The sequence below is a fragment of the Leopardus geoffroyi genome, chromosome C3 (assembly GCF_018350155.1).
Source record: "Leopardus geoffroyi isolate Oge1 chromosome C3, O.geoffroyi_Oge1_pat1.0, whole genome shotgun sequence".
Taxonomy (NCBI): domain Eukaryota; kingdom Metazoa; phylum Chordata; class Mammalia; order Carnivora; family Felidae; genus Leopardus; species Leopardus geoffroyi.
Window position 1 is genome coordinate 68,681,288 of NC_059338.1, and position 12,677 is coordinate 68,693,964.

The window sequence follows — 12,677 nt, forward strand, 5'->3', positions numbered from 1 at the left end:
TCTTTTCAGATGCACATGGAACATCCTCTTGGATACACCACATCTTAGGTCATAAACTAAGCTTTGAAAAGTAAAAAGGATTGCAATGATACAATGTTTCTGAGCAATGGAATGGAAGTCAAAATAGAAAGAAATTTGGGAAATTCACATATATGTGGGAATTAAACAACACCGTCCTAAATAACCCATGGGTCAAAGACACAGTCGCAAGGAGAATTAGAAAAAAAACTTTGAACTGAATGAAAATTAAGACACAGAACACCAAACGTGATGAGGCGTAGCAACTCAGTAGAGGGAGATCTATAGCTGTCGATGCTTTTTTTTATTCCCAACATTTTATTTTTTTACTGTGGTAAAATACACACAACATAAATTTTCTACCTTAACCATGGTTTATGTGTACAGTTCAGTGATAGTAAGTCCATTCATGTTGTGCAACCATCACCACCTGCCAAACTTCAGGACTGTTTCTTTCCATCTTGCAAAACTGAAACTCCCTCCCCAGCTTCTGGCAGCCATCATTCTATTTTCTGTGTCTGATTTTGACTCATCCAAGTACCTTATATAAGTGGAATCACAGTATTTGTCCTATGTCACTGGCTATTTCATTCAGCATGATGCCCTCGAGGTTCATCCATGTTGCAGCAGGTGTCAGAGTCTCCTTCCTTTTGAAGGCTGAATAGTATTCCATTGTGTGCATACACCATGTTTTGCTTATGCATCCGTCAGTGGGCACTTGGGTTGCTTCCACATTTTTGCTATTGTGAATTGCTTCCATGAACATGGTGTGCTAATATCTTTCCAAGCCCCTGCTTTCCGATTCTTTTATATGCCAGAATTGGAATTGCTGGATCACGTGGTAATTCTATTTTTAATTTTTTAATGTTTGCCAACTGATTAAAGGATGTGACAAAGGATATGAACCAAGAGCCAGATGGAATTGATGCACAGGGTGAGGTATGGGTAAAGGGCTTGGAATTCTGTGCCCTCTCCAGGCACATGACCCTCTCCACATCTCCACGTGTTCACCAATCCAGAAGTTCCTATTTTTTATTTTTTTGCAGGTTCACCACACTGTTTTCCACAGCAGCTGTATCATTTTACATTACTGCCAACAAAACAGGATAGTTCCAATTTCTCTACATCCTTCCCAATACTTTTTTAATTTTTTTAAATGTTTGTTTTTGAGAGAAATGGGGGGGAAGGGGCAGAGAAAGAGGGAAACAAAGAATCCGAAGCCGGCTCCAGCCTCTGAGCTGCCAGCACAGAGCCCGATGTGGGACTCGAACCCACCAGCAATAAGATCATGTCCTGAGCTGAAGTCAGACACTTAACTGACTGAGCCACCCAGACATCCTTCATTTATTTATTTTTTTTATGTTTATTTTTGAGAGAGAGAGCCAGAGAGGATGAGTGGGGGAGGGGCAGAGATGGAGGAAGGCACAGAATCCCAAGCAGGCTCCAGGCTCCAAGCTGTCAGCACAGAGCCCAACACAGGGCTCGAATCCATGAACCCTGAGACCATGACCTGAGCCAAGTCGGACGCTCAACCGACTGAGCCCCCCAGGTGCCCCAGATTTTTGTTTTTTAAATATAGTAACCATCATAGTGGATGTGAGGTGGTATCTCATTGTTTTGATTTGCATTTCCCTAATGGGTGGCGATAAGTATCTTTATATGTGCTTCTTGGCCATTTGTACATATTCTTTGGAGACATGCCTATTCAAGTCCTTACATGGTTTTAATTTTGTTTTTTATCACTGGGGTTTAGGAGTTCTTAATATATTGTGGATATTAACCACTTATGACTTGCAAGTATTTTGTCCCATTTTGTGGATTGTCTTTTAATTCTGTCGATAGGGTCTTTCGATGCACAAAACTTTTAAATTTTCATGAAATCCAATTTGTGAAAGTGATTTGTATATGTTCATTTCATTGAAATTCTGAGTAGTTTTAGAGCTGGAGGGAGTTTTGAAAAGAGGACGAATATTCCTCCCTGGCAGGGCAAATGAACTGGTGGTGATCACTCTTTTGAATTGTTTGGCAACATATAGTAAGGCAACTACGGACTTGTGTTAGTGGCCTCAGACCCCATCTACTGTTAGGACTGCCTCTTAGGACTAGAGGTTCTAGAAGCATTAAAAATGTTTCGCCTGTATATCTAGGGTGAACCCATTACCAAAAAACTTTAGGACAAAAGTTGTCTTCTCCAAGCCCAGCTGTTTTGAGATAGTAAGTTCCGTAGGTTACCCTTAACATTAGTGATTTTGCCACTGGCTGCTTCTAGTAGCTGTATAGAATGTTCATCTATATATACTTATTATTAAACTTAAGAGTTAACATAATCTAGAGTCTCAAAGCTCCCAGCTGCTTCAGAATGTAGTATAGTGTAGCAGGAAGTATCTGAGCTTTGGAGGCAGGCAGGTCTGTGTTCAAATCCCACTCAGGCACTTGCTCGTATAATCCCGGAGATATGCTGCCTACCCTGTGTTTAGCTTCTGCAGCTAGAGTAAACCCTGCTTTCAAAGGCAGTTATGAAGCCTGTAGGAACATACGGAAAACATACACACAGCAGTCCTTCTAGACGCGATAGCTAGGAATATAGCTTGTTGGAAGCAGAGCTCCACAACCTTTTGTGCATGAAATACAAAGAAAACAAGTAGCACTGGTTACAACACATTTATTTACGTACCCTGTTGTGTGACCGGGAGGTGCTTTTCACTTCCAAGAATTGAATTCGGTTATAACAATTAAAATTCCAGAAGGTAAACTAGTAATTTATTGTTGCTCATGAGCATAAGTAAACAGACATGGTACCACATAAAGGAATTTTAAACACTTCTCAACTTTTGGTAATAGCTTTGAATATGGACCACATACTTTGGCAGTGGACCTAATAAATCACCAGTAAGCGTGTAAATCTCATCATTCTCTTCAGACACAAGAGGAAAAATTTGGATTTAACTTTTGAATTTTAGGAATTTAACAGATTCTTAGGAAGCTGGAAAAGGCCGACATTACTTAAGCCTATCATACTTACCACGAATACAATGGACTGCTATTAAAAACAAAATGGTAAGCAGCAGTCAACTAATTGCTAGTTTCATTTTTTATGTTAGTATTTTTTGAAAAGATTCGACCTCAGACGGCAGGCTACAGATGTTTGTTATTTCAGAGGAGTCTTAACCTTCTAATTAACCTTTCATGGACTAAAGGGACTCTGGTCTCAAGAACTTGGATGGCATTATCGAATTGGGACTTTATATTATAGATTAGAAATAGTCATTTCCAAGAGACTGCATCATAGAGGACGCTCCTTTCAGAATGCCTTTATTCTTGGTTTCAAATCGTACTTGCGTGGTATTTTTAGAGGGTTTGGTAAATACTAACAAATGGGTACTCACTGCTAGGGCAGGACGTAAGAGTGTGCTGATCACCAAGTATGAGATTTTACATCACATTAAATTAAAATTATATAGTGTTGGAAATAGACAAGATAGGAGGGAGTTCCTAGATCCTAGAAAATATTATGGCTAAGGAAATAGAGAACTCAAGAAAAGAATCCACCTCCAAGAAACTATTTCAGGAAAATAGAGTTAAGTGCCCTGTCTTAGGAAAAAGGTTATTAGTAATAAGGAACTGGGACATCATACATCGTTTCTTTGGAGATTAAAGTGCGGGCTATGACGTGGCATATAAAATAATGCATAAAATAGTGCAATCTTCAGGTGCCATAATTTTTGTTTATTACACATAACCTATGTTCATGTGTCCATTTCTTCTAAAAAAAATTCAGCTGTAGTGACACCTTTAGCTTATTTATTTAGGCATTACTTATACTGTTTTACCCACCTTCGGGGCTACATAGAACATTTTAACATTTTAACAAGTAGAATAACAGCGCATACATCTTGAAACTACTAGAGATTAAGGCAAGCCCCTGTAAAGTTCAGTACTCCAAAAAACACGTTTTACCCAAAAAAAAAAAAAAAAAAAAAAAAAACTGCTTCCAAAACCAGTGGCTTTAGACCAGATGGCACCCAATAGTTTTTAAAACAGTGTGATTAATTACTCTGACCACATCTGTGTTTGCCTCATTATTTCCAGGCTCTGAACATAAAAGAGGAACTGAAAAGCAGCAGGTTCTGTAACCTTGGGTTCTGAAATAATCCATCTTTCAGATTATGGCTCCGTTAGGGTGAGGCAGGGGCAAGTCCCCGTCATTTCCTTCTTATGCCTTTCCACACGTGTCTATGTCTATGGCGCTCACCTTACCCAGTTTACAAGTGGGCGCGACCCATTACGATAGAGAAGCCTCCCCTGAAAAGCAGCCGAGGGTGATTCGTGAAGTGCGGTCCCAGGACAACACAACTCACACGCAGCACCGAAGAGCCTGCCGTCTGACACGGGGCGAGGCAGCTCCAGCGCGGGAGGATCATCTACACCTTTCCTGCCGCCACGTGGCAGTTTTAGCTGATGCCAATAATTTGTCATCTGCTGAACCTTAAATACTGCTATCCAAAAGCAAGTACAACAGCCATCAAATTGGTCAAGGCGCTATCCTAACATGCTTTTCAGCGAGAGATCTTCGGCCAGATTTAAGCCTTAAACAAACCGCTGATGAATGTGTTGTGCTTCATCCCCGACCGCTACGGGCACTGACCTCGTGACACGTGGTTATAAGCGTGTCCTCTGGAAATGTGGATTTTGAAACAGAAAAATCTACCTTCTGATAGTGTGAATGCCTGTTATGGAAGCCACACACTCATGTTAACTAATGGAAGACTACACATACATTTAGGGTATCTAGATGTGGTTTACAAAGGAACCTGGAAAAGTTGAAACAATTAACAACTGTTGATCATCTGAGGTTCTATCCTTTGATGCATCAGGATCTGACTTTGTAAACCTGTAAACATGTTACTTTAAAGAGTCTTCCTATTACCAGGAAAGCAGACTAGTAAAGGCCATGGAGTATCCGGTGGGCCTGCTCCAAAGTTAGGACAATATGGCTAAATCCTAGGATTACAAAAACGAGACCTGCTGAGAAAATGAGTTCCAGACGGGGACTTTTATGGATGACCTTGGCTGACAAATGTTTTTTGGAAATTGTTTTATTTTAAAATTACCTTCCCAACAAACCATGTAACACTTGGATGTTATGGTGTTTCATTGCAAACACACAACATTGTCAATGGAGTTTCCAAGTCAGACATAGAATGGACCAAAATCTAAGGACAGTATTCTGTAAGGACAATATTAAAAATGGATAAGAAAAAGTTCCATTTGGTGAGGTTAAAGGATGCATAACCATGTCGTGTTGGACGGATAAAAAGGGTGGTAACCTTGTGCTTTTATTCAACTAAGGGACTTACCAAATCCTTAGGTTTTATGCAGGTGTCAGACTCCCACCTGGAAAGGGACAGTTTTCTATATTACACCTAAACTTATTTTAAATAACTGAAGCCCACGGCAACAGTTGTTTAAAAGAACTCACCAGTCAAATAATAACTACATAATTTAGTACATTAAAATAAATCTAGGACACTAAGAGGTGAAATGTCTCAAAAATATACAACTGGGGGAAATAACCACCGCACACAATTTGGAGGTTGTTAAAGTGACCGCTTAGAAGGGTGAACAGTGCAAGACATGCTTTTCCAGTTACACGCTCAAAACAGGAGTGCAAACGAAAATTAAAGCTTTTGTTTAAAGTTGTAGGATAAGGAAAGCTTGAAATTAACATTTAGAAGCTTCCCTCGGGTCATCCCCCAGAAACGAAATGATCAAAATGCTTTCTCGCTGTACGATTTTCTTCAATGAGCTTCCTTTCAATGGCAAAACTGCATCCCACAGCTAGGTCCCCTACTCACCGCCGTGGTGATCGCCACACGGCTCCGTGAGCACACACGGTGGTGAGTAAGGGATACCTGTAGTCACCAGAGTCCGACATCAATAGAGTCTTGGAGTTTGGGCTTCTGCCTTGGCCAGTGTACCTGAACCCTACAGAGAACAGACAAAGCGATGGGCTTCAGAGCCCTCTCGTTCCTGTAAGACCGGAGGGCAAATGGACTAACAGATTCCTCCCTAGAGGCGAGCTGCCGGGGTGGAGGGCGTGAAGCGCCGGAAGAAACCGCTGCTGCTCTAAAAAGTGGAGAAGTACAGAGGTTCCAGATCAATACCAGTGCAAGAGCTGTTTAAGTGAGCTGACTAGGCGATGCATGCATCCATCCATGCAAATGTAGGACATGGCCCCCAAAGAGAACTGAAAACATGTATCTAACAACTGGAGAAGTCCCTTGCCAGTAGTTTATAAAAATAGATAGTCAATACTGTAGAGGCCCCTTCTACAGTCAACGCTATGGAAGTCCGTCTTAGTTACCCATTACTTCAATACCAAAAAGCATTTACTACTTTTCAGACATTCCAGACAAAGGTCACTTATAACAAAAGGTCAGCTTTTTTTTTTTTTTTTTAAACAAGATACTGTCCATTTAAAAAGTAGGTCTCTTCTTTCAAGTGAAACAGGACGTTTTCTGTATTTGACTTAACTTCTAGTCTGTCCAGACTTTGTTTCAGGTCCTTCTGTAATGTGCATATACGCAGGACAAATAAACCGACTTTAAACACCATCCGCACAGAAAAAAGTGAACTCCTCGACATGATAGAGCAGGTCTGGTTAGTACAAATCTATTGCAAAGTAAAAAGAATCTGTGCGTCGGTCCCACCAGGAGGCGGGGACACGGCGTCCCAGCCCGGAGGGTTCCAGCGGAAGGTGTGTCCCGAAAGCCCGAGAAGCCAACTGGGCATCCGGGTCCGCGTCACCGTTCCCGCCACCGTCGTCACCGCCAACGCTGCCGGGCCTGGTCCCCCTCTGCAGCTCCAGGCACGCCCCGCCTCACTTCCGGTTCCGGAGCCGCTTAGATTTCCTAAGAGAGTCCGTGGCCTCCGTTGCCTTTTTCCGCTTCCGGGGGGCCTCCTCGCCGTGCCCCGACGCCGCAGCGTCCCCGACAGCGCTCTCCATGACCTCCCGTAGCTTGTGCTCCAGCTCAGCCAGCCGCGCGCTCTGCTCGCCGATGATCTGCGTCTGTTCCAGCAGCTTCTGGTCCTGGTCCTGAAGCTGCTTCTGCTGCTCCTGCACTTTAGTGCGCAGCTCCGACACCTCCCGCCTGAGCACAGTCACCCCCGCGCCGTTGGTCTTCACCTGCTGCTGGAGCTTGGTGACCTCCTGTCGCGACGGGTTTTGCTTGGAGAAGAGCTGCATGGTCGTGAGGGCCGCAGAAGGTCCCGGAACTGTGGAGGGAGAGTTTCAAGCAGTCAGTCAATCACTTAAAACGTCTCACTCCTGGCAACACTTCAGTAACGAGGCTTATTTTGAAGCGGGGTATCATTGTAGCAGGACTCCCGCTATTGCCTCTTGAAAGCCCACTTGGTTTACTGCGTTAACAATACCGGAATCTGACTTCTGATCCTCCTGTTCCTGCCACACGATGCGCACCGCCAGCACGTGGAGAAGGGCACTTACTGACATAAACCTGTCCTAAGTATTATAAAACGTTTTTAAGACCTACTAAGAAAACAAAAGTAGTAAAATTAGAATACGATTATTTTCTGTCTTATTTCTCACGTGCAAATACAAACGTTAGACTTCGAAGTACAGGCCTATCATGTTCTTTAAACACATTTTTTAAAAATCTTTATTTTTGAGAGAGAGAGAGAATGTGAGCAGGGGAGGAGCAGAGAGAGAGGGAGACACAGAATCTGATGCAAGCTCCAGGCTCTGAGCTGTCAGCACAGAGCCTGACACGGGGCTCGAACTCATGAGCCATGAGACCGTGACCTGAGCTGAAGTCGGACACGTAACCGACTGAACCACCCAGGCGTCCGCCCCAAGGCCTATCATGTTAGTAAGTCTTCTGTGCACTTAGATGTAAAAGCTTCAACTTCAGCCAAACAGAGATGCCATTAAAAAAGGGGGGCTACATCACACGTGATGATCATGAAGAATTTCTGACATGCAGGAAGGATCTGGAATCACTCTGTTTTAGGAATAGAATGTAACATCGGCATAAAAAGCACTATCCTAGGGGCACCTGGATGGCTCAGTTGTTAACCATGTGACTCTTGGTTTCTGCTCAGGTCATGATCTCAGTTCAGTAGTTTGAGCCCAGCATAGATAGGGTTCTACATTGACAGGAGCCTGCCGAGGATTCTCTCCCCTCTCTCTGCCCCTCCTTCTGTCTCTTTCTCCTTCTCTCTTGGCCCCATCCCCGCTCACACTCTCTGTCCCTCTCTCTCAAAATAAACAAATAAACTTAAAAAAAAAAACAAAAAAAAAACCCACTATTATAATCTACCTTTAAAAAAATGTTACCTCTTGTTTTCTACAAGAATGGTGGATCTATTCATACCCTGCATTCATCTCACTTTCTCCTGCACACACACATAAGCAGGATATTTTCCTCGACTGACACATCCCTCCTCCTCCTCTCTCTGCTTACCTTTATCTGATTTCCACGAACCACATGGAGGCTTCGATCAATCCTTACCTCTTGTGAACTCTCAATCAGACCAGTCAACAATGACTCTACCTTCCTTAAGATTCTGTCCTAATTGTTTGGCATTTAAATGGACACTTCTTTAAAATATCTCTCTTGCCGGCGATAATTTCATTTTGAGTCTGCATATATCTTACCTGGGGACATAGTAAGATCCTCGAGAGCAGACACCACGTATTACACTTCCTTTTAGTCTCCATAGGACACAGTACAGTGCTGTGCGCATAACAGGTACTCGATAAATAACTGACATATTAACGCTGAGATGCTGTAGGCTTTATTATTAAATTACAGAGAGCCACTCGATTACCCCACTGAGTACTCCAGAGAGCTAACTAATCCAAATAAAACAAAATGTCTTATTGAAAGTTTTTTCTTGATTTAAAGTATTTGCAAGGGTTGAAGATATTCTGAACAATTTGGTCTTTCAGTAGATAAAGGCACAAATCTCTAGGCTATGATGTACTTTTGCAAAATAGCTACCACAGAAGAAGTGACAGTGTTTAAAATACCTTTACGCACCTTGTCTTTTTTTTTTTTTTTCAACGTTTATTTATTTTTGGGACAGAGAGAGACAGAGCATGAACGGGGGAGGGGCAGAGAGAGAGGGAGACACAGAATCAGAAACAGGCTCCAGGCTCTGAGCCATCAGCCCAGAGCCCGACGCGGGGCTCGAACTCCCGGACCGCGAGATCGTGACCTGGCTGAAGTCGGACGCTTAACCGACTGCGCCACCCAGGCGCCCCGCACCTTGTCTTTTAAAGTAGCAGCCAGACAGCCTGGGGACTGAAATAATTACCTGAATATTCCATGAAGAATTTGGGTTTTTTTTCCTCGTATGTTTAATTCTGTTTTAGCATAATGGATATTAACTAGTCAGAAACAAACCAACAAAAAAAACAAAAAACTCCCTATATCTATAGCTCTTCACCCAGAAATTCTAACAAATGTATTGTGAGTCAGTAGCTATGGATATGTACAAAGATTTAGCCACGAGATTGTTCTTCAAAGTGTAGTTTAAATACCGAAAAACTAGAGACAAATGTGCTTAACAGTAGTGGATCAGTTATACAAGTTACGGTCTCTAATCAATCATTAATGATCATGTTACAGATACACATTTACACACAGAAAAGGTCAAGATATATGATTAAATGGGGGGGAAAAGTGAGTTACAAAACTCCGTGTGTTACTTTAAACCGAACATATAATAAACAAGGATACCTGGAGGAGAGCCCATGAGTCTTCCAGAGACGTCTGATCCTGGTAATTTCCTCTTTAGAATTGGGACGATCTTTTCATCGAAGTACTCCATTGCCATGGAGGAAATATCCCTTAACTCTTGAAGTACTTCGTGAGCTCGCTGAGGGGCTCTGGTAGAATTGACGTATCTCAACACACGATAAATCTCGTCGATCACCTAAAGTAAAGAGTTCTCGTTAGCACTTTCAAGTTTGCTTTTAAAAGGCAATGGCCGAGTAAGGAGAGAAGGGCCGGCCCCTCCTCCGGTCCCCACAGAGACCAGAGGGCTGGGCTTGCTCTAACACTCCCGCGTTTCATTCGCATGTTTCTACAGATCCTCCGTATCAGGCACTGGGGCCAAGCAAGCATGAATAAAATACAGCTCCTGTTCTGAAGGAGACCGCAGTGAAACCGGGCGACACATGGGTGGGGGCACGAGCCGCTTCGCTCCGGCCCCAGACCACCCCCCACCCCGGCCCCAGTGCCTCCCATAGTCCTTTCCTCTCGCTGTCGGCAGGGGCTCGATCCTCTGGGTTCTGTTTCTGTAAGACCTGCTGTGGACCGGAATGAGGTGTCCCCAGACCCCACTTTCCCGCGATCCCAAAGGGTAGCAAGAGACTCCTCCCTTCACGGGGAATTGCCAGTGGGGGAAACACAGGCCTGGCAAACATGGAGGAGAAACCGTTCCGACCACCCTGGCTCCCAATTCTCTTACTGGAACCGTAGCTGAACCTGCATTTCCACCCTCAGCTTTCATCCCTAGAACGAACTGATAAATCACACCTGTCAACTCATTCGTACCATATTCTCTTTAGTGTATGTGGGCTTTTAAATATATTGTGAACACGAGCTATCTCTTTCCATTTGCTCAAGTCTTCCATTAGGGAAAGTAAACTCTGGGGGTGCCTGAGGGGCTCAGTAGGTTAAGCATCTGACTTCGGCTCAGGTCATGATCTCACAAGTGAGTTCGAGCCCTACATCAGGCTCTGTGCTGACAGTGTGGAGCCTGCTTCGGATTCTCTTTCTCCCTGCCCCTCCCCCACTCGTTCTCTCTCAAAAATAAATATTAAAAAATTAAAAAAATAAGTGAATAAAGATACATTAAAAAAGGTAACATTTCTAACTTTTACTACATACAGATTATTTTAGTCGAGTGGGATAATTCATGTTTTCAGTAAAATTAAGAACATTCTCTTTCCAAAAATCATATGCAAAGGACAAGATGAAGGAGGAATGACCATGGCACGCCAGCCCCACAACGCTTCTCCCATTCGGTTACCAGTGGCTGCAATGGCACTTATTAAGAAAACACGGTATTTACCCAATTTTCACAATATTTCACTTTCTAATTGGGTTTAATTACTTCAGCAGCAAGAATGTAATGGCGGAATGAGTCTTGAGGTCTCCTGGAGAGATCACGGGCCACAGGTTGGTCACTTAAACTCTCTTATTTTAGTAACTTTTGATTTTCTACTTCTCAGCAGATCATTCCTTCAATCTTCTTTTTCTTTTTCTAGTAATCTCTACACCCAACGTGGGGCTCAAATTCACGACCCTGAAGTTAAGAGTCATGTGCTCCACTGACCAAGCCAGCCAGGCGCCCCTGGTCGCTTAAACTCTTACTGGCTGTTTCTACAGCTTTCAAATGTGCCACATGCTGAGTCCTACCTGAGCGTGAGATGATAAAAATAATGAAAATATTTTAAAAGTAGGATACATACCAGATATGGTGAGGGACCACCATATTTTTAAAACATGCAGCTCACTGTGTCGTGCTCATGTTGACTTCATTTCATTTGTTTTCAAATTTTTATTTAAATTCTAGTTAACATATAGCGTAATACTGGTTTTGGGAGAATCCAGTCATGCTCACGTTTACACTGGCACAGCAGTAAATGACATATTATGGATACGATTTAAGTCTTCAGACTCTTGTGAGTGAGGGAGAATTTCTATCTTGTTTAATCCACTGTTCAGCAAAGTTCCTATCAGAAAACTGAACCTCCTGTGTCCTCATTTTTTCTCACTTTCCATCTTTTTGTACTTGAGATCTTTTTCCCTTCTACCCCTTTAATCAAACATTTTTGTTCATAGTTTAAAATCTGAAGTGCATTTAAAATTTTCTGAAGATTTGTACGTGGCATGTGTTTGACTGTATCCTTTTAAAATTTCTCTTAGAATACTAGTCAGTTTCAGAGGCACCTGGGGGGCTCAGTCGGTTAAGCGTCCGACTTTGGCTCAGGTAGTGGGTTTGAGCCCCGCATCAGGCTCTGTGGTGGCAGCTCAGAGCCTGGAGCCTGCTTCGGATTCTGTGTCTCCCTCTCTCTCTCTGCCCGTTCCTCACTTGTGCTGTCCCTCTCTCTCAAAAATAAACATTAAAAAAAAATATTAGTCACAATTTCTTTTTTAAGTTTTATATTCTCGTATGGTTTTCTCAAAGGTGTTTTCCCTCTGTTTTATTGTGTTTTGTATCAGTTTGGTGATTCTTTACTCTCTGTTCCCATTTAAGACCGGAGCACACAGATGGCTCATAGGAACCCCTTGGTCAGCGAAGACAGCGGGTGGGACAGCCACAAAAGTCAACGTGAGAACAGACTGATTCTTCTTTTTTTCTTTCTTTCTTTTTTAAAGTTTATTTATTTTGAGAGAGCATGAGCAGGGGAGGGGCAGAGAGAGAGGGAGAGACAGAATCCCAAATAGGCTCCGCACTGACAGCATAAAGCCTGACACAGGGCTTGAACTCACGAACTGGGAGATCGTGACCTGAGCCAAAATCAAGAGTCAGACCTTAACCGAATGAGCCCACCAGGCACCCCCTCTTCTTTTTTCAATGTAAAGGCCCGGGGACTGTTTATATTTATTTTGGGACACGTACAG

General features: G+C 43.0%; 1 protein-coding gene across 3 annotated transcripts in view; it reads right to left on the reverse strand.

Moving 5' to 3' along the window:
• Positions 1 to 2,664: 2,664 nt before the first annotated feature.
• The window catches only part of FBXO28 (F-box protein 28), a 30,502-nt gene continuing 20,489 nt past the window's right edge, over positions 2,665 to 12,677 (reverse strand). Inside the window, exons 4-5 of one of the 3 annotated variants that reach the window (XM_045453312.1) lie at positions 9,783 to 9,978; positions 2,665 to 7,293 (exon numbers count right to left, since the gene is read on the reverse strand). In XM_045453312.1, the coding sequence (XP_045309268.1) occupies positions 6,899 to 7,293; positions 9,783 to 9,978 (591 nt within the window). In that variant the 3' untranslated portion in view covers positions 2,665 to 6,898. The other 2 variants (XM_045453313.1, XR_006706050.1) reach the window with 2 other exon arrangements.